At 47.6% G+C, this 25,851-nt stretch overlaps 1 protein-coding gene across 1 annotated transcript in view; it reads right to left on the bottom strand.

The window, feature by feature from the left end:
- ARHGAP8 (Rho GTPase activating protein 8) overlaps positions 1-25,851 on the bottom strand; it is a 62,165-nt gene that overhangs the window by 15,373 nt on the left and 20,941 nt on the right. Inside the window, exons 5-8 of the mRNA XM_007531917.3 lie at positions 21,466-21,597; positions 19,526-19,612; positions 16,751-16,849; positions 14,583-14,693 (exon numbers count right to left, since the gene is read on the bottom strand). Coding sequence (XP_007531979.2) covers positions 14,583-14,693; positions 16,751-16,849; positions 19,526-19,612; positions 21,466-21,597 — 429 coding nt within the window. The remainder of the gene's footprint in view (positions 1-14,582; positions 14,694-16,750; positions 16,850-19,525; positions 19,613-21,465; positions 21,598-25,851) is intronic.

The following is a 25,851-nucleotide window of genomic DNA, read 5'->3' as shown; positions in this document are numbered from 1 at the left end:
GTGCATATGGTTGGAACCTTAACACTTAACCTGAACACTTACTGAGAAAATGCTCAAAGGTGCACAGTGAAAAAAAAAAGGAACTAAAAATAAATACAAAAAATAAAAATAAAAACAAAGGAACTAAGTACCTTACTTAGACACAAGTCAATCCAGGCAAGAGTGAGAGTGATCAGTAATTTGAAAAGTACTGGGAGTCGGGGCAGTAGTGTAGCGGGTTAAGCGCACGTGGCGCAAAGTGCAAGGATCCACAGAAGAATCCCAGATCCCGGTTTGAACCCCCGGCTCCCCACCTGCAGGGGAGTCCCTTCACAGGCGGTGAAGCAGGTCTGCAGGTGTCTATCTTCCTCTCCCCCCTCTCTATCTTCCCCTCCTCTCTTCATTTCTTTGTGTCCTATCTAACAGCGACGGCATCAATAACAACAACAATAACTACAACAACAATAATAACTACAACAATGATAATTAAAAAAAAAAGACAACAAGGGCAACAAAAGGGAAAATAAAATGAATAAAAATTTAAAAAAGAAAAGCACTGAGAGAGGGACCTCATAACATACTATATAAAATGGTTAAACCAACAAGAAGAAATACTGGAGAAATGAACCAGGACAAGAATCCAGCTAAAAGCCCCCCAAAAGTTGAAGCACAAAATAGTGAGGTCAACATCCAAACACTAGTTAAGGAAATAATCACAGGAGCGAGTAAAGAGTTTGAAAACTTCTAACACAAAAGATGGTAGGTAGTAACAAAGGGTGAGAACAAAGTCAGCACATAGCAAAATGGCAGAGGCAAATCCTACCTTGGCAGTGATCACATGAATGCAAATGGACTAGAAATGTATCTACTGCCTATAAAACACATCAGAGATGAAAATGTAAGAAATATTAAAACGGGCCAGGCAGTGGTGCACCTGCTGAGCACACACATTATAGTTACAAGGATCCAGGTTCAAGCCCCTGGTCCCCACCTGCAGGAGGAGAAGCTTCATGAGTGAAGCGGGCTGCAGGTGTCTCTCTGTCTCTCTCTCACTCTCTATTTCCCTCTCCCCTCTCAGTTCCTCTCTGTCTCTGCCCAATAATGAATAAATAAATAGAAAAATGGAAAAAAGTAGTATAAAAACATAACCATTTTCATCTGGAGGCGGGGCTACGAAGTAGCAGCCCTGGTGTTTCTCTCCTCTCCTCTCCCAGGTCAACTAGGAATACCAAAGGAGACCACCTGGGACCGCAACAAGGCAGGACTAGAATGACTTCAGGAAACCACCAAAACACTGGTGAGTGCAAATATGTGTGGCTTGTGGACAGAGAGGAGCCTAGGGAGAGATTAAGTGGCTGGTAACAGTCTGGCAGTTTACTGGTTGAGGAACAACCTCCAGTCTGTTTTACCAACAAGAAGACAGCTGAAGGGAGGAGAGGACTCCCTAAGACTCACCAAATGCAACTGTGAGTCTCCATTGCTACTGTCCTCAGAGGCTGGAGCAGCAGGGGGGAGGCCCTGTGCTGACAGGGGTGGGGGGGGGCACCACACACAACACAACACAACACAGAGAACTGACCAGGAAACATAGAAGATCTATAACCTTGGTGGCCTAATGGTGGGGCTATATGTTGGGAACCTTTCCATGTTGTTCTCCTGATTAGAACATAGTAAATAGTTGCCTCAGAACCTACAGACTATAAACAGGACTTGTTTAGAAACTCACAGGGCCCGGCAGTGCTGCCTGGCTTGACAGAGAAGCTGAATTTGCCTGGAGCTTTGGAGCCTTGGGATGTAAGAGTCTCTTTGTATAACCAAAGGAGGTCTCGAAACTTTACATCAGGCTCAACCTGACGCTGTTGACTGGCTACGGAAGAAGGGCAAACGCTAGAAGAAGAAACCACTGGATTATCTCTGCCCCACCCTGCTTTATCTCTTGGTCAGGAATGAGAGATTAAGCTAAAAAGCCTACTTAGAGTTTAAAAGCCCTCAGGCTCCCATAGCCTACAGAAAAGAAAAAGAACAAAAGAGACTTTTAAGCCACTATGCTCCAACTCAGGGATTAAAATCATAGTGAAACAACTGTCAATTTCCACAACTGTAAACTCTTTAAGTACCTTACTGAGACACAAGTCAATCCAGGCAAGAGTGATCAGTAATTTGAAAAGTACTGAGAGAAAGACGTAATAACATACTATATAGAATGGTTAAACCAACAAGAAGAAATTGGAGAAATGAACCAGGACACGAGTCCAGCTAAAAGCCCCCCAAAAGGTTGAACCACAAAATAGTGAGGTCAACATCCAAACACTAGTTAAGGAAATAATCACAGGAGTGAGTAAAGAGTTTGAAAGAATTATCATCAGAAATGCAGAAACAAAAAAATGACACTCTGGAAGAAAACACTAATTATCTCAAGGTCATTAGAGAGCTGAAAGCTGAAATAGCTGAGCTAAGAACACAACTAGCTGAACAAGCTAAAACAGTATCAGAACAGGGTAACAAAATAGATGAACTCCAGAAAACAGTAGGGGGGAGAGAGAATAGAATAAATGAGGCTGAAGACAGAATTAGCAAAATCAAGGACGAATTAGAGACAACTAAAAAAGAAGTAAGAGATCTCAAAAAGAAATTAAGAGATACTGAAAACAACAACAAAGACATATGGGATGACTTTAAAAGAAATAATATACGCATTATTGGCTTACCAGAAGAAGAAGGGGAGGGAGGGGAAGAAAGCACTCTTCAGGACATAATAGCTGAGAACTTCTCTAGTCTAGACAACATCAAAGACATAAAGATTCAAGAAGCTCAGAGGGTCCCAAACAGAATTAACCCAGACTTAAAGACACCAAGACACATCATATTAAAATGAAAAGAAGGAAAAGGAAAGGATCCTGAAGTCTGCAAGAGAACAACAAAGATTCACCTACAGAAGAATACGCATAGATTAGCAGCAGACTTCTCCACACAAACACAACAGGCCAGAAGAGAATGGCAAGATATCAATCGAGTGCTCAATGAGAAAGGCTTTCAACCAAGAATACTATATCCTGCTAGACTGTCATTAAGACAGAGTGGAGGCATAAAAACCTTCTCAGACAATCAACAGTTGAAAGAATCAACTATCACCAAGCCTGCCCTGACAGAAGTTCTGAAAGATCTCCTATAAACAGTCAGACCACCATAAATATGCCATCTATCAGAACACTCTAAAACTCTACAAGAATAGTGTTGAAGTATCTTCAATATTTGATATCAATAAATGTCAATGGCCTCAATTCACCTATTAAAATGCACAGAGGAGTAAGATGGATCAGAAAACACAACCCAACAATATGCTGTCTACAGGAAACCCACCTAGCTCAACAAGACAAACACAGACTTAAAGTGAAAGGATGGAAAACTATCATACAGGCCAGTGACCCACAAAAAAGGGCAGGAACAGCTAGTCTCATGTCTGGCATGATGCACTTTAAAATCAATAAAATTAAAAAAGATAAGGATGGACACTACTTAATGCTCAGAAAACCAGTCAATCAAGAGGACTTAACCATTATTAACATCTATGCACCCAATGAGAAGCCATCTAAATACATCAAACGTCTACTGAAAGAGCTACAGCAATATATTAACAGCAACACAGTCATAGTAGGGGACTTCAACACCCTACTCTCTCAACTTGACAGGTCATTCAGGCAGAAGATCAATAAAGACATAAGGGAGCTAAATGAGGAGATAGATAAACTAGAACTATTGGACATTTTCAGAGCATTCATCCCGAGAAACTGGAATACACATTTTACTCAAATCCACATGGATCATTCTCAAGGACAGACCATATGTTAGGCCACAAAGACAGCATCAGCAAATTCAAGAGCGTTGAAATCATCCCAAGCATCTTCTCAGACCACAGTGGAATTAAACTAATACTTAGCAATCAACAAAAGATTAGTAATAGTCCCAAAATGTGGAAGCAACAGTACACTCCTTAACAGCTACTGCTGTAGTTGTCAAAGAGGAAATAAAGGAAGAAATCAAAATGTTTCAAGACTTCAATGAAAATAAAGACACAAGCTATCAAAATATTTGGGACACAGCTAAGGCAGTTCTGAGAGGGAAGTTCTTAGCCATACAAACACACATTAGGAAACAAGAAAAAGCACAAATAAAGAACCTGATTGCACACCTTAAAGACCTAGAAGAAGAAGAACAAAGGAACCCCAAAGCAACCAGAAGGACAGAAATCACTAAAGTTAGGGCAGAAATAAATAACATTGAAAATAAGAAAACCATACAAAAGATTAATGAAAGTAAATGTTGGTTCTTTGAAAGAGTGAACAAAATTGACAAACCTTTAGCCAGATTCACAAAAGATAAAAGGGAAAAGACCCAAATAAATCGGATAGTAAATGAAAGAGGAGATATCACAACAGACACTGCAGAAATTCAACATACCATGCAAGGCTTATATGAACAACTATATGCCACCAAGCTAGAGAACCTGGAAGAAATGGACGATTTCCTAGATACCTAAGAACTTCCAAAATTAAATAAAGAGGACCTAGATAATATGAACAGGCCCATCATGGACAACAAAATTGAAAACCTTCCCCAAAATAAAAGTTATCAAAAACCTTCCCCAAAATAAAAGTCCTAGCCAGATGGTTTTACAAATGAATTCTATAAGATCTTCAAACAAGAACTAATTCCTCTACTTTTAAAAGTCTTCCAGAAGACTGAAGACACTGGAATACTCCCTTCCAGCATCAATGAAGCCGCATAACTCTGATACCAAAAGCAGACAGGGACACAACAAAAAAGAAAACTACAGACCAATGTCTCTGATGAACATAGATGCTAAAATATTGAACAAAACTCTAGCCAACCAGATACAGCAGTCTATTAAAAAGGTTTTTCATCATGACCAAGTGGGGTTTATCCCAGGGATGCAAGGTTGGTTTACTAGATGTAAATCAATCAACATGACCCACCACATCAATAAAAGCAAGACCAAAGAACATATGGTAATATAAATAGATGCTGAGAAAGGCTTTGACAAAATATAACATCCCTTTATGGTCAAAACACTACAAAAAATGAGAATAGATGGAAAATTCCTGAAGATAGTGGGGTCTATATATAGCAAAACTACAGCGAACATCATACACAATGGTGAAAAACTGGAAGCATTTCCACTCTGATCAGGTACTAGACAGGGCTGCCCACTATCACCATTACTATTCAACATAGTGTTGGAAGTTCTTGCCATAGCAATCAGGCAGGAGCAAGGAATTAAAGGCATACAGATTGGAAGAGAAGAGGTCAAACTCTCCCTATTTGCAGATGACATGATAGTATACATAGAAAACCCTAAGAAATCCAGCAAGAAGTTTTGGGAAATCATCAGACAACACAGTAAGGTGTCAGTCTACAAAATTAAAATTCAAAAGTCAGTGGCATTCCTCTATGCAAACTCTAAGTTAGAAGAAGATGAAATCCAGAAATCAATTCCTTTTACTATAGCAACAAAAACACTAAAATAACCAAAGAAGTGAAAAACTTGTATAAACAAGTTGAAAATTAGTAGTTACTACTCAAAGAAATAGAAAAAGACACAAAGGGGGGGGGGGTCGGGCGGTGGCGCAGTGGGTTAAGCCCAAGTGGCGCAAAGCACAGGGACCGGCGTAAGGATCCCGGTTCGAGCCCCCGGCTCCCCACCTGCAGGGGAGTCACTTCACGGACGGTGAAGCAGGTCTGCAGGTGTCTATCTTTCTCCCCCCCTCCTCTGTCTTCCCCTCCTCTCTCCATTTCTCTCTGTCCTATCCAACAACAAAGCAACGTCAACAATGGCAATAATAACCGCAACAAGGCTGCAACAACTAGGGCAACAAAAAGGGGGAAAAATGGCCTCCAGGAGGATTCATGGTGCAGGCACCGAGCGCAGCAATAACCCTGGAGGAAAAAGAAAGAAAAAGACACAAAGAAGTGGAAAGATATTCCATGTTGATGGGTTGGAATAATTAACATCATTAAAAATGATTATACTACCCAGAGCCATACACAAATTTAATGCTATCCTCATCAATATCCCAGTCACATTTTTTAGGAGAATAGAACAAATACTATAAATGTTTATCTGGAACCAGAAAAGACCTAGAATTACCAAAACAATTTTTGAGAAGAAAGAGCAGAACTGTAGGCATCACACTCCCAGATTTCAAATTATAGCGCCATTGTAACCAAAACTGCTTGGTACTGCAACCACTTTACTCCTGTGAGAATGTCATAAATCAGAAAAGGTAGCAGCAGCAAATGCTGGAGAGGTTGTGGGGTCAAAGGAACCCTCCTACACTGCTGGGGCAATGTAAATTGGCCCAACCTCTGTAAAGAACAGTCTGGAGAACTCTCAGAAGGCTAGAAATGGACCTAGCCTATGATCCTGCAATTCCTCTCCTAAGAATATATCCTAAGGAACCCAACACACCCATCCAAAAATATCTGTGTACATATATGTTCTTAGCAGCACAATTTGTAATAGCCAAAACCTGGAAGCAACCCAGGTGTCCAACAACAGATGAGTGGCTGAGCAAGTTGTGGTCTGTATACATAATGGAATACTACTCAGCTGTAAAAAATGGTGATTTCACCGTTTTCAGCCTATCTTGGATGGACCTTGAAAAATTCATGTTGGGAGTTGGGCTGTAGCGCAGCGGGTTAAGCGCAGGTGGCGCAAAGCACAAGGACCGGCATAAGGATCCCGGTTCGAACCCCGGCTCCCCACCTGCAGGTGAAGCAAGTCTGCAGGTGTCTATCTTTCTCTCCTCCTCTCTTTCTTCCCCTCCTCTCTCCATTTCTCTCTGTCCTGTCCAACAACGACGACAACAACAATAATAACTACAACAATAACAACAATAATAACTACAACAATAAAACAAGGGCAACAAAAGGGAATAAATAAATAAAATAAAATATTTTTTTTAAAAAAAAGAAAGATTCATGTTAAGTGAAATAAGTCAGAAACAGAAGGATGAATATGGGATGATCTCACTCTCAGGCAGAAGTTGAAAAACAAGATCAGAAGAGAAAACACAAGTAGAACCTGAACTGGAAATGGTGTATTGCACCAAAGTAAAAGACTCTGGGGTGGGTGGGCGTGGGGGAGAATACAGGTCCAAAAAGGATGACAGAGGACCTAGCGAGGGTTGTATTGTTATGTGGAAAACTGAGAAATGTTATTCATGTACAAACTACTGTATTTACTGTCGAATGTAAAACATTAATCCCCCAGTAAAGAAATTTTAAAAAAAACAGCCATTTAACTACAGTGACCCCAAAACATACAGAAAATTGAGAGAAACAAAGATTTTAATGGTAACAAGTGGAGACTTACATACACCCCACTTTCAATAGCAAAACAGTCAGAACATCAACTAAGACACAGGATCTAGGAAACCACTAAAATGAGACATCTCAGAATATCCACCCTACAGCCACAGGCACACCTCCTTCTCAGATGAACATGGGACATCCTCCAGAACGGACCAGGTCAGACCATACAGAGCTCAATACATTTGAGAGGGTTTAATCACACAAGGTAAATCCTCCAACCAGAATAACATGAAAACTCAATCATAAAAATAAGAGCATTTAAAAACTAAACTGTAGAAGCCAACAGGTTGAAAGAATAAAATTGCAGCTGCGATCAGTGGTAGAGTACAGACAAACAAGCCAATAAACGACAAGATTAGAAAGAGAAAAATAGAGACAATCAACAGAGAAAAGTCACCCCCCCAAAAAAATATCTTGAAAGAAATCAGCAAAAGGGACCAGGCTTTGAGGACACTGACTAAGAAGAAGATTCAGATCAGTTCGGCAGGGAATGAGAGAATGGGTTCTATTTGTGACATGCAAATAAAGAATGTCAGCAACTACGTATGTTCATTTATGACCTTGATTACATGGATGGATGGACCTCTAGAAAGACACAAATGGCCAAAACCGACTCATGAAGAAATACAACATCTGAGTAACTATGGCACGTGAAGAGACTAGGTCAGCACGTAAAAACTTCCCACAAAGAAAAAGTCAAAGATCAGATGGCTACGTGGATAAATCCTGCCAAACGTTCTGAGGATTAACTCTGACTCTAAACATTTACAAAAACAAAGAACAAAGAACAGTAGCAGAGGAGGGAAGATTTCTCAAGTATTCCATGAGGCTAATATTACTAAAATACTAAACAAAGCCTTGCAGTTATGTCCAATAACTCTTTGACAAGGCTGCCATGGCAATTGAATAAAAGGAAGTCTAGGCATCATGGTAGCGTCTGGAACCTGGTGGCTGAAACATAGTTAAGATATTAAGTAGAACAAATGGTTGACTAATCATGAACCTAAAGGCTGGAATACTGCAGATGAAGATATGGGGGTCTCCGTTTTGGAAAAAAAGCTAGTAGGTCAATTTTAGGAATATTCCAAAAGGCCCATGACTTTACTAGCTTTTGCCTGAGTCTGACAGCTAACATGCAGGTGGACCCAAGGTATTGTCTGGGGAGATGGTGTTTGATTTCCTTGGGCAGAGGACCCCAACATGTGTCCTGGAGCCCCACTTCCCCAGATCCCTACCCCACTAGGGAAAGAGAGAGACAGGCTGGGAGTATGGATCGACCTGTCAATGCCCATGTTCAGTGGAGAAGCAATTACAGAAGCCAGACCTTCCACCTTCTGCACCTCATAAAGACCCTGGGTCCCTACTCCCAGAAGGATAAAGAATAGGAAAGGTATCAGGGGACGGGAGGGGATACAGAGCTCTGGGGGTGGACAATGTGTGGAAATGTACCCTTCTTATCCTATGGTCTTGTCAATGTTTCCATTTTATAAATATAATAATAATAATAATAATAATAATAATAATGAAGTTTAGGGGTCAGGTGATGGCGCACCAAGTAAAGCACACACATTGCCCTGAGTTCAAGCCCCCCAGTTCTCCCCTGCAGGGAAAAGCTTCATAGTGGAGTGGTGCGGCAGTATCTCTCTTCTCTTGCCCTCTTGACTTCTATCTCTAGCAAGAGGGAAAAAATGGCCACTGAAAGCAGTAGAATCATGCAGGCAATGAGCCCTAGCAAGAACCTTGACAAAAAAAAAAAAGAAAAAGAAAAAAGTCTAAACCTTTTTCATCTGTGTGTCAATTGTGTACAGACTCACCATGGAAGGCTTCCTAGAAGAGGAAACTAGGGCAATGAAATAAGAGCAGGAAAGTATGCAAAGTGCTGAGGAGCAGGAATTGGCTGTACACCTGTAGTCAATTCTCAGTGCCCTGGCAGAACTAATCTCCAATCACAGGGAAGGAAACTGGAGTGAGGAGCTAAGCCACCAGTCAGATTTCTAATGTTTTGGAATATTAGAGCTAGGACCTGCCATTCAGACACACACACACACACACACCACACTCACACACAACATAGACACACACACACACACACCACACTCACACACAACATAGACACACACACACACACACACGCACGCACGCACACACACACATATATATTTTAACCAAAGCACTCCTGGCCCTGGTTCATGGTGGTGCTGAGGATTGGACCTGCGATCTCAGAGGCCCAGGCATGAGCCTTTTTGCGTAACAATTATGCCATCTCCCTTTTCTAACATTTTTTAAATTTACTATTGGATAGAAACAGAAAGAAATTGAAAGAGGAAGGGGAGATAGAAAGGGAAAGAGACAGAGAGACACCTGCTTCGACACTCATGAGGCTTTCCCCCTGCAGGTGGGGGCCAGGGGTTTGAACCTGGGCCCTTGCTCGTTGTAATGTCTGCAACCCCCTCACCCTCCTCCCCACTCTCTTTCCACTCCCTCCAGCTAGGGCTGTACCAGATATTTCCATTACACTTCCATCTTCCCACTCCAGGGATGGCAAGAAAGCAGAGACCCTCCTGAACCTCCAACTTGCCCCTCATTATTTGAACTTAATTAGCCTGTTCTAAGGTGACAGCTCGGCGTTGTGTACTTTGAACTGCACACAATGAATTAACATCTGTGAAGAGGGTTTGCTTATAAATTTTAATGACTTCCATTCATTCATATTCCAAACAAATGACATCTTGGGCACTTTATTTAATATGTTTATTGCCATTTTATTATAGTTGTTTGCAATGAAACAGCATAAAATATTAATTTAAAGAGGCAGTCACAGAGATCGGCTCTCCACATGGCATGCAGGGTTGGCCAATGCTACTCATTCACAAGACGAACTGAGTTTTACATTCGTAACTGGTTCCCCAAAGAGAATGGACTGTGGTCTTCAGAATGCTCATTTTTCTTTGTTAATATAAATAAATCTTTAGGGAGTCGGAGGTTGCGCAGCGGGTTAAGCGCACGTGGTGCAAAGTGCAAAGACCAGTGTAAGGACCCCGGTTTGAGCCGCCAGCTCCCCACCTGCAGGGGAGTCGCTTCACAGGTGGTGAAGCAGGTCTGCAGGTGTCTGTCTTTCTCTCCCCCTCTCCGTCTTCCCCTCCTCTCTCCATTTCTCTCTGTCCTATCCAATAACAATGACAACAATAATAACCACAACAATAAAACAAGGGCAACAAAAGGAAATAAATATTTAAAAATAAATAAATCTTTCTATTTAAATATTTGCTCATTGACTTATTAATGAGGAGAGAACTGGAACATCATTCAAGCAGACGCAGTGCTGGGAATTGAACTCAGGACCTTACAGCTACAAGTCCTGAGCTCTACCCATTGGGCTACCCCTGGGCCACCATCACCATCGTCTTTAATGTGCTCACTCGCAGCTCAGGCACTCCAATACTGCATCAACATACTCTGAAAAGCACCTGCTCTAGCACAAGCCCAAAGGTGTTCTGTGGGGGTCACAGAGCCTGGGGCACCAACTCCACAAATTATGGACAATCTCCGGAAAACGATGTGTTTGCTGTGATTTGGTTTTTTCATGCTTAAAGGTCTGTTAGACAGTAAGAATAAAGATGGGGGCCAGGTGGTGGTGCACATGGGTGAGCGCAAATGGTACAATGCGCAAGGACCCAGGTTCAAGCCCCTGGACCCCATCTGCAGGGGAAAGCTTTGCGAGTGGTGAAGCAGTGCAGCAGGTGTCTCTCTCCCTCTCTATCCGCCCTCCCTTCTCAATTTCTCTCTGTCTCTATACAGTAATAAACAGGAAACTTTTTTTCTCAAAGTACCTTTTTTTTAAAGATGATTCAATATCTCTTTATTTTATTTTTTGATTCCTTTTGTTGCCCTTGTTGTTTTATTGTTGTAGTTATTATTGATGTCCTTGTTGTTGGATAGGACAGAGAGAAATGGAGAGAGGAGGGGGAGACAGAAAGGGGAAGAGAAAGACAGACACCTGCAGATCTGCTTCACCGCCTGTGAAGCGACTCCCCTGCAGGTGGGGAGCCGGGGGCTCAAACCAGGATCCTTCCATTGGTCCTTGCGCTTTGCGCCACCTGCGCTTAGCCCGCTGCGCTACCGCTCGAATTCCTAAAGTACTTCTGAATGATGCAACAGGTAATGATTTGCAAGAGAGGCTTTGCTATCTGGAGTGGTCAGGTTGAGGGACTGGTGATGGAAAGGCCTCAGGCCTAGCCCAGCAGAGCCTCTGTCAGAATATGGAGAACAAGGCTCGTGCAGTAGGCCCGTGGGTGAACTGGTAAAACAGAACCCAAAGCAGAAGCCTTTGGAACTGTGATTTAAAAAAATGATCACAGGATGGCTTGAAAATTCTGGGGCTTCTCTCCTCCACTGGCGAAAACCTCCCCAGTTCTCAAAACCTTTCACAAAGTGTCATGTTCCACCCTGGCTAAACTTTTAAAAAAAATTTTAACTTTAATTTGTATTATTTATTTATTTATTGGGTAGAGATAGGAAGAAAGTGAGAGACAAGAGAGAGATAAGACACCTGCAGCCCTGCTTCACTGTCCATGAATCTTCTCTCCTGCAGGTGGGGGGTTGTTGTTAAAATTATTTCGGAGGCTCTAGCTGGCCCGGCTAGCTTCACGGCGGGTAACAGAGACGACCAGAGACATACGGCTGGGCAGGGAAACTGTATTTCTTTATTCAAGAACAACGATTCATAAACTAAACCAAACTAATCACCAAACAGAACTCTGCTGTCTCTTTGCGGCGGCGCAAGCACTCTCTCTTACTCTGCAACTCTGTAACTCTCTTACTCTCGAACTCTCCAACTCTCGAACTCTGGAACTCTTCAACTCTCCAACTGTGGAACTCTCTAACTCAGGCGGGGTTCCTAGGGGCGGGGCCAAGCGGCCTGCGAAACTAACTGGACTGATCCAATTCTCTTGGCGGGGGAGAACTACCCAGTGTAAAGCATACAACAGGGGGTGGGGTGAGGTGGAACTGGGGTCCTTGTGCATGATGACGTGTGTGCTCACGAGCCTTTACTCTAGATCCTGACAGCTTACACTTTTTCTTTTTTTGCTTCCAGAGTTATCACTGGGGCTCGGTGCCAGCACTACGAATTCACTACTCCTAGAGGCTATTTTTCCCATTTTGTTGCCCTTGTTGTGGTTGTTATTGTTATTGTTGTTATATCTGCTGTTGTTGCTAGATAGGACAGGGAGAAATCAAGAGGGGAGGGGAAACAGAGAGAAGAGAAAGACACCTGCAGACCTGCTTCACCGCTTGTGAAGTGAGCCCCCTGCAGGTGGGGAGCTGGCGGCTCAAACCGGGGTCCTTACACCTGCCCTTCAGCTTTGCGCCACGTGCGCTTTACCTGCTGCACTACCGCCCAGCCCCTGAGCGTACACTTCTTATGTAGAAAAACAGATCATATGCATGTTCCCCACAGGAAATTCAGTGGGGCTGCATGCCGTATCTCCAGATGAAAGTCACACCAAGTGCTCCCTTGGAAGCAAAGCTAGGGGACACAGCTCCTCCATCTCCTGTCATTCCTGGTGCCCCGGGGCCTGGCCTACTAGAGGGGAGAGTACCCTGCAGAGCTGGCTTTGGGTTCAATCCTAGGCATCGCATGGGCACAGCTAGGAGAGTTCCATGGATGGGAAGGTGGGGTTCTGTCTCTCTGTCTCTCTCTCTCTCTCCCCTTCACAGTCTCTCTCTTTCTCTCATTCTAAAAATAGAAAAAGGTTGGACTAGAGAGGTGGCTCAGTGGTAATACATATACATGACCTTAGGTTTGATCTCCAGCACCATATTATAATACACACACACACACACACACACACACACACACACACAGTCTGTTCCTCAGCACCACCATAAGCCAGAGTTGAGTAATGTTCTAGCTGAAAATAAATATATAAATAAAAATCAAAACACACACACAGAAATGAACAGAAAGTCATGACTGAGTATAGACATAGAAGTAGAGACCCTCTCCAGAGCAAGTCTACTCCGATGGGTGATGTGAGGGAAAGATGGCCCATGAACAGCTTAGAGTACCAGTGAAGGCTTCCTGGAGGAAGTGTCCTTGAGAAGAGTCTTCCAAGATGATGAAATTGGCCAGAAGCGGTGGCCCAGAATCCTTTACAAAGAGCTGACAAAGACTAAAGGCTGCATCTCCCAACTCATTCACTTCAGAAGTAACAAAATAAGCCGAGGAGGTGCTGGGTTTCAGGATATGTGGTGACGGTGGCTAAGTCCCCACAGCTGAGCCCAACATAAAGTAACTCTCCTCCCTTCCTCCCTCTCTCCTCTCCTCCCTCTCTCCCTCCCTCCCTCCCTCCCTCTCTCTCTTTTTCTCTCTCCTCCTCTCCTACCCGCCCCCATCACCAGGGGCTTGGTGCCTGCATAACTCCACTGTTCCTAGTGACCTTCTCTCTCTCTCTCTCTCTCTCTTTTTTTCTAATTTAATTAATTAATTTATTTACTAGGACAGAGAGACAATAAGAGAGGAAAAAGAGATAGAGAGACAGCACTATTTCATCACTGGTGAACCTTCTCTTTTTTTCTTCTTCTTCTTCTTTAGGAGGGAATCAGGGCCTTGAACCTGGGTCCTTGGCACGTAACATGTGCAGTCAACCAGGTGCACCATTGCCTGGCCCCAGCCTGTATCTGTCTCTGTCTCTCTATTTTTTTTTGATAGAGGGTGAGGTGAGATGCAGAGAAAGAGAGACACCTGCAGCACTGCTCCGCCCACTGCTCCTGACTCTTCCCTCCCTGCAGGTAAGAACTGGGGGCTTGAACCTGGGTCCTTACTCATGAAAATGTGTACATTCTACCAGGTGTGCCAACACCCGGTGCTGAGTGGCTCCTCTCTTGCATTCTGTCTTGGTGGATGTTGGCGGGTGGCAGACAGATGGCGAGGCCACCTCAACCTGCTTTCACCACAGAGGCTCTTAAAGGGCCTGCCAACCCCACCATCTGCACCTGCCCCTGGAAGCCAGGCCTGCAGTGGGATTGTCCAGCTGTGGCCACATCCTGGGCTCCCAGAGCTGGGCTCTCCACACATGTGCACAGGATGAGAAATTATGCCCAGTGGCCCGGCCCCCCTGTGCACCGGGCTGCCGGAGGCAAAAGTCTGGGAAGGTCCCTGCATGCAGACCCACCCCTGCCGCCCCTGCAGGCCCCGGTGGCTCACTTACTATTGCAGACTCACGCCGAACTGCTGTGTGGGCAGAGGGGGTCGAGGCGGAGGCGTCTTCGCTGGGAGGGTCCGTCGGCCCTGGTGCAGGCTCCCAAGCGTCTCGTCATACCTTCAACACAGCAATGGCCAACTCTTACCTGCCGGGGGCAAGGCTCGGCCTCGAGGGGCCAGCGCCCCCCAAACACACCACACACCCCTCTCTCTCTTTTTTTAAAAAAATATTTATTTTACTTATTTCTTTTTCCTTTTTTGTTGCCCTTGTTGTTTTATTGTTGTAGTTATTATTGTTATTGATGTCAGCATTGTTGGCTAGGACAGAGAGAAATGGAGAGAGGAGGGGAAGACAGGAAGGGAGAGAAAGACAGACACCTGCAGACCTGCTTCACCGCCTGTGAAGCGACTCCCCTGCAGGTGGGGAGCCAGGGACTTGAACCGGGATCCTTACGCTGGTCCTTGCACTTTGCACCACATGCACTTAACCCACTGTGCTACCTACCACCAAACCCCCCCACACCACCCCTACCTCCCACCCCCCCACGCTCCCCACCCCCTACCTTACACTCCTACAGACAGGCAGGAAGGGGCCCAGCCCTGTCTCTGCTCAGACACTCCTGCCAGCCCCAGGCCAATATGTCCACACAGGGGCTTCTCTTTGCTGAAAGATCCTCCTTCTCCACCCGCCCCCCTCTGCCTCCAGGGTTATCACTGGGGCTTGCCATTGGAACTATGAATCCACAGTTCCTTGGTGGCCATTTTTTCCATTTTATTGGGTAGGACAGAGAGAAAGTGAGAAGAGAGGGGGAGACAGCGAGGGAGAAACATAGACACCTGCAGACCTGCTTTACTGTGAAGCTTTTCCCTCCAGGTGGAGAGCTGGATCCTTGCTCAAGTCCTTGCGCTTTGTACCATGTGCGTCACCGCCTGCCCCCCTGGAAGTCTCTTCTCTGACCTCTCCGTCCATCTGACTGCTCCTAACACTCACCTGCCAGAAGCCTTTCCTGAAAGTTCCCCTCTCCAGCTGGCTCAGCACTGCTCTGGTGCCCTGCGGCCCCGGCTTGTGGTCCTCACTATCTGGCAGCACTGTAAGAGCAGGTACCCCCCTGCCCCAGCTCTACACTCCCACAGCTGGCCAGTCCCCTGGTGCCCAAAGGAAACTCACCATCTCCACTCCCTCTGCACGCTTGCCCACATCACCAGAATTCGGGACCTCACCTTAGGCAGCTTGGGAGGATTTAGCTCCTTGGAGGAGCACCAAGCCCCATCGGCAGGTGCAAGGTGAGGAGGGCACAGGTAGCACCTTCTGTGCTGCTCTGGCTGCAGGGCAAGGCCTGATTAGACTCTCCCAACTCCCGGGGTCCAAGTGACCCTTCCGTGAGAGGAGTGTGTGTTGGGGAGGTGGACCATGAAAATATATTTTTTAATTTTTTTGAAAAATTATTTATTTTTCCCTTTTTGTTGCCCTTGTTATTTTATTGTTGTTGTTATTGCTGTCGTTGTTGGATAGGACAGAGAGAAATGGATAGAGGAGGGGAAGACAGAGAGGGGTAGAGAAAGAGACACCTGCAGACCTGCTTCACTGCCTGTGAAGCGACTCCCCTGCAGGTGGGGAGTCGGGGGCTTGAACCGGGATCCTTATGCCGGTCTTGCACTTCGCGCCATGTGAGCTTAATCCGCTGCGCCACCGCTGGACTCCTGACCATTTTTTTATTTGCTTATTTTTACCAGAGCACTGCTTAGCTCTGGCTCAGAGTAGTGTGTGTGTGGGGGGGATTGAACCTGGGGTCTCAGAGCCTCAGGCATTAGAGTCTTTTTGCATAACTGTTATGTTGTCTCCCCTGTTGAGGGAGGGACAGTTATATACAACAACACAGTAGACATTTCAATTAGGCTTCAGCGCAAAGCCTTTCCAGTGCCTGGAGGTATCTAACAACAGTCCCCTCTGTGCACACGTGACCCCCACACAGAGACAGTCCCCAGGCTCACTGCTTAGAAGTTCTGGGGCTCTGACTCGGCAGGGTGCATCAAGCTCAAAGCCCTGATTCTGAGTCAGCACCCAGCAGCTCTGAGGAGCCCAGCTAAGGCCAGGGTGCACGGTGGGTAATGGAGACACCCCCCACCCCCACCCTCTCCTCCCCGCTCAGGAACAGGGTCTGGCCAGCCACTCACCGCAAGACCTCTGCGGGGACCAGCAGCTGGTTGTACTGGAGGTGTTCCCGCAGTTCCCTCAGGTCACTGAAATAGGTGACTTTCTTCCCAAACTTGTGACTACAAAATCAGCAAAGAAAAAAAAAACAATCAAAACTCAATCAGGTGGCAACAGAGAGGCTGGGGGCCTGGGTGGGGTTGACAGCCGGAGCCTGAAAGAACAAAGCTGGTGTTGTTCATACAAGAAGCATAAATGCTGACACAAGTGAAAGCTGGAATCTAAGAGGAGGGGAGGGAGCACGTCTGCAGAAGTGTCACCGTCATGAGCTGCTGGAAGCTCTTCTGCACAGAAACAGAGCTCTATTCCCGTCTGACTTTGCACACTCTGAAGAGGTGGCGTGGGGATCAACAAGAGCTCGGGGTACCTGTGGAGGCTTCCCACTTGGCCATCTCCTCATTCGGAAAGGGTCCTGAGAGGGTGGGCACCCAGACAGACCCTCTCTAGTGCCTCACTACAACGGGCCACTCTGGGGACCAGAGTCAGCTGAATGTAGCCCCTGCCCCCTGCCTCCGCCCCCAATTCTCTCCTTCAAGCTCCCCTGTAGTGACAACGCACCTGCTTTTCAGGTCCTGTCTCCCCTGGAAAATGGGGGTTTCCCCTGCTAAGTGAGACCCTTTCCATGAACTCCTCTTTGGTCTAGCTGTCACCTGGCAGATGTCCTTACTTGTGACTGTCACGGTCTTGGTTCCTTAGCTGCAATGTGGGGACAGTATCCAGAGCACAGGGTGGGGTGGAGGAAGCTTCTCCTCAGAACTGGTCGCTGCCTAAGCTGCTCTTACAGCTTTGTTGAAGTGTAACCTGTAAGTCTGTCCATATTTGCACACTCCCCCCCTCCCCCGCCGGCAGCCTAGACCTGTGTGCATCCCCTCCCAGAACCCCCTGGGTCTCTTATCATTAGTGGACGTGGCAAAAACATCCCAAGTAAACTGTAACCTCTTTTTTAAAAAACATTTATTTACTCCCTTTTGTTGCCCTTGTTGTTTTATTGTTGTATTTTTTATTGATGTCATTGTTGTTGGATAGGACAGAGAGAAATGGAGAGAGGAGGGGAAGACAGAGAGGGGGAGAGAAAGACAGACACCTGCAGACCTGCTTCACCGCCTGTGAAGCGACTCCCCTACACGTGAGGATCTGGGGCTCGAACCGGAATCCTTAGCCGGTCCTTGCACTTGGCGCCACGTGTGCTTAACCCACTGTGCTACCGCCCGACTCCCAAACTGTACCCTCTTAACCACTGCAGTCACACAGGCTGTGCTTGCAATTTTAGCCACAGGGCTGTGCCCTGCAGAGATCTCTGAAGGCTTTCCCCCTTAAAACTGAGGGGCGACTGCTTTCAAGCCTTGAGCTTCAGAATGCCACGCTGTCAGCATTGGCTCCCCCTGGTGGATGAGATGGCCTCATCCTCACCTCCTGGAGGCTGGCCTCCCTCCAGTTGGTTCTCTCTCTCTTCCACCCAGGGGACATTCTTCCTGGATTCCCAAAGTGAGAAGGATCCCCTCCCCCATGCCCCGTCAGCTCTGCAGACTGCAAACATGAGTCCTGTGATCCAGAATGGAAGCTAAGATGCTTCTTTTCCACAGGGGCAAAGGGAAAACACCTGGGTCGCGGCCGCACATCCCACCTCAGCCTTGGCTCTACCTAGGTGAGGCGCCTCACCTGTGTGTGGTTAGTGACACACCCACCTGACAGGAAGGCAGAGGGACTGAGGAAGTGACGCAGGTTAGCAACAGGCCTGAGTCACCAGGGCTGGGTTTCAGCAGGTGGAGGAGGTGAGGGTGGCACTGAGAGGAGGCAGCAAAGGCCGGTGAGATGCCCACTGGGTATCCAGGAGAGGACAGTCTCTCTGCACATGTGTCCACCCTGCCTGGAGTCCCCCAGGCCTGCCCACCTGGGCCTCCTATCCTCCCTGGGCCTCCTGCAGAGCAGGATTAAGGCTGCGGTGCAGAAGGAGTGTGTGGAGGAGAGACTGAAATGGTTGCTTTCCTGGGCTACAGCTTTGCATCTTTGGGCTTCAGATTAGGACCAGCCAACTTGGTGACCCAGACCCTGCACATTCCTGGGAAAGAACCGGCCTCGGGTGGCTCCTGGGACACACCCGTCTGCCGTGGGCTGCTTTGCCTGGTAAGAGAGGCTCTGTGCACTGAGGTCACAGGTCCCACCTGTGTGTCAAGCAACTGTGTGGTCAGTGGTTGGGTCTCTGCGTGGGCTTCCCCTTGGGAGGGCAAGACTGTCGTGGGCTGTGGTAACTCAGACGACTCCAGCATAACCCCCCCCCGTTTACAGACTCAGGGAGCAGCCCCAGGGAGCAGGCCTTCTGTGAGGCTGCAAACCACCCCAAGAGCTGAGCGGTGTCTGCAGGATCCCACTCTGGGGAGGTGGGTGGAGTGTCTTCCCCCGAGTCCCAGGTCCCAGGCACCTTTTCCCTCTGTGGCTCACTCAGGGAGGACAGTTTCTCTACTCTGGAAGTCCTGTAGGGATCCTGTGCCCCACGAACTCTCAGGAGCCCACACACAGGTGCATAAAGCAGGTGCTCAGGTGAAGTAAAAGGGTTAAAACACCAGGTGCCAACCTCAGGAAAGCCAGCCAGGCTCCCATTCATGCACCAGAAGGGGCAGGGGGGTAACCCCCCAGGCACAAGATGTCTCCACATTACCCCCCAGCCCAGACCTCAGGTGTCTGGATAAGAGCAGGGACCCCTGTGTCCCCAAGCAGAGTGCCTCCCAGATGCCACACACCTGATGAGGGGCTTGAAGATGTTCCACAGGACCTTGATGAAGTTGGTGGGGTGCACAACATACAGGGCTTTCAGGTTCTTCTTGTACCTAACGGGAGAAGCAGAGGGTTACAGACCCCGAGACTCAGAGGCCCACCAGGCCACTGCACAAAGCCGGGACCCCAGCTGTGAGTCTCCTGAGCCTTCTGTTGCTTCATAGTTAAAAAAAAAAAAATTTTTTTTTTTTGACTAGTGATTAGAGCCTCTAGTCGCTGGGGCTCAGTGCCAGCACTATGAACCTACTGCTTCTGGCGGCGATTTTTTCCTTTTTTTTTCTTCTTTCAATTTTATTCATTAGAAAAGAGATAAATTGAGAAAGGGTTGGGGAGATAGAGAGGGAGAAAGATAGACAGCTGCAGACCTGCTTCACAAACTCGTGAAGCAGCCCTCCTGCAGGTGGAGAGTGGGGGGGGGGGGCTCGAACCCAGATCCTTGTGCTTGGTAATACGTGCCCTTAACCGGGTGTGTCACCACCCTGAGCCCCATAGTCAATTTAAGGCCCCTGAACCCAAACTAGAAACCCTAAGGAAAGTCTGGACCCCTCAGTGCATCACCGCCAAGAAGCAGATGCAGTGCTCCACACTCTGTGAGGCTCCACGACGGCCTCACTCAGAGGTGCTCAGTCGCACGGGGCAGGCGGACACTGGAGTAGTCTGACCACAGCCCCTCCTCTGCCAGGGACTAAGGAAAGCCACGTCAGTGTCCACACGTCACTCTTTTGCTTTCTTATTATTCGCCATGAGGACTTCACTGGGGCTTTGTGCCTGGTTTATACCACTTTTATTGTAGACTTCTTCCCTCCCTCCCTCCCTCCCTCCCTCCCTCCCTTCCTTCCTTCCTTCCTTCCTTCCTTCCTTCCTGTCTTTTTCCAGACAGACAGTAAGCAACAGTGTGGCCAAGTGATGCTGCTCTTGGTTAAATGCACACATCACCATGTGCAAAGACCAGGGTTCAAGTCCCAGGTCTCCACCTGCAGGTGGGGGAGATGCATCACAAGTGCGAAGTGGGTCTGCAGGCGACTCTCTCCCTCCCTAGGACCCTCACCCCTCTCAGTCAATTTTTCTCTGTCCTATCCAATGAAACAGAGTGGGGAAGGGAGCTAGAGATGGAAAGTGAAGCAGAGCAAGAACGAGAGACGCCACATCATGGCTCCGACACTCGGGAAGTTTCCCCTTTGCACACAGTGCTCCCTTACGGTGAGTGGGAGCTCAGAACTCTGTCCTGGAGCGGAAGTGTGCACTCTACCGGGTGAGCTGTCTCTTGGAGGCTCTTAGAGTTTATCGGGGCTCAGTTTCCCCTGCCACCCATCCATGTGGCATCGCTGAGTAGCACTGACTGAGACAGTCCCCAGAGAAATACTCTTGACCTTTTTTTAAAAAAAAATTTATATTTATTTATTTTCCCTTTTGTTGCCCTTGTTTGTTTTATTGTTGTAGTTATTATTGTTGTTATTGATGTCATTCATCGTTAGATAGGACAGAGAGAAATGGAGAGAGGAGGGGAAGACAGAGAAGGGAAGAGAAAGACACCTGCAGACCTGCTTCATGCGCTGTGAAGCGACTCCCCTGCAGGTGGGGAGCCGGGGCTCGAGCCAAGATCCTTATGGCAGTCTTTGCACTTCGCACCACGTGTGCTACCGTCTGACTCCCACTGTCTGACCTTTTAAGGACATGTGTGTCCTGTCCCCCTTCCCTCCCCCTCCATCTGTGACAGTCTGATGCTGGCCCTGAAGGGAGGTGACACCAGCCACTGCAGGCTGCCTCACTTCCTGGCCCCACCCCCACTATCTCATCCACCGCACTGCAGAGCCACGACCCCTTGTGTCAGCTGTGTCCCATCCCACCCCCTCACCCCCACCTCAGGTCAACCCTGCGCCCATCCCCACAGCACAGGGCCACACACTTCCTGTCAAACTCCTTGTAGGTGCTCTGGAGCCAGCTGAGGGACGGCTTGTTCTGGCTGTTGAGCCCGTAGTGGAAGTAGACGATGACGTAGTCCTTCTCCACATGCTGGTCCAGGGTGTATTTCAAATACCTGCACACAGAGCACGAGAGCCCAGTTGGGAAAGCCAGCTTCTGTCATGGAGACCATGAGTGCTCTCTCCATGACACCAGCTGTGGGACCAAGGGCCACCAGCACTGATCTGCCCCAGGCTACGTGGAGATTGCCCCATTAGGGGGACCAGCCACCACTTGTTAGGGGACAGCAGACACGATGAGAGGAGTTCCGTGACTGACCTAAGATTGCACAGCTAGGGAGTGGATGTGACGGATGAAAATGGCTCCCAAAGACATCCATGTGAGATGCCATGAGCGTGACCTATTTGGGGAAAGGGTCCTGCAGGTGTGATTAAATCTTAGCTCTTGAGAGGACTTTCTTACTTATTTGAGAGAGAGAGAGAGAGAGAGAGAGAGAGCAAAAGTGAGGTGAAGTTTCATTCAGTGCAGTGGGGTCCAGGATTGAACCTGAGCTGTGGACATGGCAAAGCAGTTTACTTGGACATGTACCACCCCAGCGGGCCGTTTCCTCAGCCTGAGAGGAATTTATCTATTGACAGATCATCCAGGTGCAGTCACATGTCTCTAATGAAACACAGGGAGACACCATGCAGATGACAGAGCAGAGCAGTGAGGCCACCAGCCCACAGGGTCAAGGGCACCAACAGCCATTACGGGTCAGAAGAGAGAGGCTCGGGAGTCAGGCGGTAGCACAGAGGGCTAAGCGCACATGGCACAAAGCGCAAGGACCGGCATAAGGATCCTGGTTCACATCCCCGCTCCCCACCTGCAGGGAAGTCGCTTCACAGGTGGTGAAGCAGGTCTGCAGGTGTCTGTCTTTCTCTCCCCCTCTCTGCCTTCCCCTCCTCTCTCCATTTCTCTCTGTCCTGTCCAACAACGCTGACATCAATAACAACAACAATAATAACTACAACAATAAAACAAGGGCAACAAAGGGTAATAAATAAATAAATAAACAAATAAATAAAATAGAAGAGAGAGGCTCTCCTGGAGGAGTGTGGTCCTGCTGGCACCCTGATTTTGGGCTTGGCCCCCAGGTTGATGACAGAATACATTTCTGCAGTTTTATTTATTTTATTTTTAAAAATTTATTTATTGCTACAACAAGGGCAACAAAAGGGGAAAAAAAAATGGCCTCCAGGAGCGGTGGATTCATGGTGCAGGCACCGAGCCCAGCAATAACCCTGGAGGGGGGAAAAAAAAATAAAAACAAACAAACAAAAAAATTTATTTATTTTCCCTTTTGCTGCCCTTGTTGTTCATTGTTGTTGTTATTGATGTTGTCATTGTTGGATAGGACAGAGAGAAATGGGGAGAGGAGAAGACAGAGAGGGGGAGAGAAAGAAAGACACCTGCAGACCTGCTTCACCACCTGTGAAGCGACTTCCCTGCAGATGGGGAGGGGGGGCTCCAACCCGGATTCTTATACTGGTCCTTGCACTTTGTGCCACGTGCGCTTAACCTGCTGCGCTACTGCCCGACTCACCCATTTCTGTTGTTTTATGCCATCTCGCTCAATTTCTCTCTGTCCCTATAAAATAAATAAAGAAATAAGACAGAGTGTGTGTGAGAGAGGGAGAGAGAGAAAGATATCTGCTCAGTCAGGCATAATGTTGCCAAGGGATTGAACCTGTGGCCGCAGAGAGGCAAGTTGCTGCTCTAGTGGGCTGAGTTGTCTCCCCAGCCATGCACCCAAGTCTTGGGGCTGGCTGTTTCATGAAACCCCAAGAGAAGCTTGTGCGCTGGCTTGACAAAGAGACTCGTGTCAGCTGCTGGAATTTCAGTGACCTGCAGGCTTCCTCAAACATTCACTCATGCTACCCTTCAAGGGAGATGCATTTAGTCCACTTCATAGTCATTAGTGGAGGCTGGCAGAGGAGGACCATGAAGGGCAGAGCCAGGACCTGCACCGAGGGTCCTGAATCCAGAGCTCCTCACACTCGATGCTGTGAGTGACGTTCTGAAAGGCAGCCGTGAATCGAAGCTGACCCCATCCCGTGGCACCCAGCTCAACTCACCAACTGTGAAAACAGCTTTTTTTTTTTTAATTTATTGAACTTCCTTTTTTCCCTTTAAAAATGATTTATTTATTGGACAGAGACAGAGAGAAATCAAGAGAGAAGGTAGAGACAGAGAGGGAGAGAGAAAGAGAGAGACCTGCAGACCTGCTTCACTGCTTGTTGAAGCTTCACCCCCTGCAGGTGGGGAGCTGGGGCCTGAACTGGGGTCCTGGCACATTGTAACATGTGCACTGGACCAGGTGCATACCATCTGGCCTGGGAAGTAGCTTTTTTTTTCCACCCAGTGCCCTTTGGGTGAAGTCAAAGTAGTGAAATTCAGGGAGCACTGAGTCACCTTCACAGACAGAGCCCAGACGGATCTTAACGCACACAAAGTTCCTGAAGCCTTGAAAATGCTGTATCTTTTCGTTCAGTACGGCTGCTTCTGCCTTTCTTGACTTTTTTTTTTTTTTTGCAAGAAAGGGAGAGCCAAGCGGGGAATGTCTTTACTCATCTCATCTCTCCACACCGGACACACTTATAATAAAAGCAGGCTCCTCTCCCCAGGCCCAGTGTACCCCCCGGCTCTTTCCATAAATCTGCTGACTTCCGCCAGGCATCTATCTGAACACATCTGCCTCGTGCGATAGGCACGGGAAGTCATTAGCTAAATTGCTAGTTGAGTTTCCAACATGGACTTATTTCTTCACCCATCTCAAAAATAGGAGCGCACATCTGGCCCCAGGAACGTCACCCCCTTGGACTGGGGGTGGTGGTGGGGGTGGTGGCATCATGCTGCCAATGCTTCCTGGTGGCTGTAGAAAAGGTTCAGACGTGGGGCTCTTCCTGCCAAATTCAAGAAGCCTAAAGCCAGGTGACGGCACTCCTGATTGAGCACCTATGTTATCAAGTGCAAGGACCTGGGTTCGAGCCCCTGGTCCCTACCTACAAAAAGGCAGCTTCATGAGTGGTGAGGCAGTGCAGCTAGTGTCTCTCTTTCTCTCTCCTTTTCTTTTTTTGCCTCCAGTTTTGTTGCGGGTGCCTGCACTACGAATCCACTGCTCCTGGCGGCCATCTTTTCCCCATTGTTGTTGTTGTCGCTGTTATTATTGTTGCCGTTATTTTGTTGTTGATAGGACAGAGAGAAATGGAGAGAGGAGGGAAAGACAGAGGGGGAGAAAAAGACACCTGCAGACCTGCTTCACCGCCTGTGAAGCAACTTCCCTGCAGGCGGGGAGCCGGGGGCTCAAACCAGGATCCTTGAGCCGGTCCTTGTGCTTTGCGCCACGTGCGCTTAATCAGGTGCACCACCTGGCCCGACCCCCTCTCTCTCCTTTTCTATCCCACCTTCCCCTTCTTAGTTTCTCTCTGTCCTATCAAATAAAATAAAAATAAAAATAAATAAACTTAAAAAGGGTAGGGGATGGTTCTACAAAGGACTTTCACACCTGAGGCACCAGAAGTCCCAGGTTCAATTCCTCCACACTACCAGAAGCCGGAACTGAGCAGTGCTTTGACGGGAAAAAACAAAACAAAACATTAGAAAACAAAATCACTCTGGTGCCTTTGGGTAAGTCCTGAGGACAGCCCCTCCCAGCAGTGGGGGTAAGAGTACTGGGCGCGTGTGGTCCCTGACTGCAATGTCTTTGTGCAGTGAGCAACCTCTGCAGCTGTCTATGGTGGCCATTCTTACCACTCCCACCTGAGAGTGAGAGGCAGACAGAGAGGGAGAGGGAGAGGGAGAGACGCCTGCGGCACTACCCCATCACTGCATGAAGCTTCCCTGGGCCTGAAGATGGATGAGAGAGCTTAACGGACCAACTGGTACTTTGCTCAGACTGAGGTGGGATTCATAACATAACAGTGACTGTTTCCAAGTGACTGAGTCAGTGGAACTCAGGACATCGTCCTAATGCAACCCCCAGCTCCAGCCAGCTCCCGGGCACTCTTAGCACCCCACAGGCTCCTGGTCTGTGGCCCCCTCAACCAGAGTGGGGTGAGGTGCCCTGAGGCCAGCTCACCATGGGGGACCACCCCGGGGGGCCCCCGCCTGCCCATCTCTGAAGGTCCTTCCCATCCCCTGGCAGATCTGGCTGGTTCCAAAGCCCTTCAAGGTTTGTGCCCCCATCATTGCAATTCCTGCAGCTTCAGAAAACTTTTAGGTAAACCAGGCTTGTGCTGGGGGATTCCGAAGAAGCAATCAGACCAAAGGCACAGGGATGGGAAAACAACTCAGTCTAAAAGAGCATCGACCTGCATGTCTGAGGCTC

This window comes from Erinaceus europaeus, chromosome 4 (assembly GCF_950295315.1).
Source record: "Erinaceus europaeus chromosome 4, mEriEur2.1, whole genome shotgun sequence".
Classification (NCBI taxonomy): domain Eukaryota; kingdom Metazoa; phylum Chordata; class Mammalia; order Eulipotyphla; family Erinaceidae; genus Erinaceus; species Erinaceus europaeus.
This window is presented reverse-complemented; position numbering and strand designations above follow the sequence as displayed.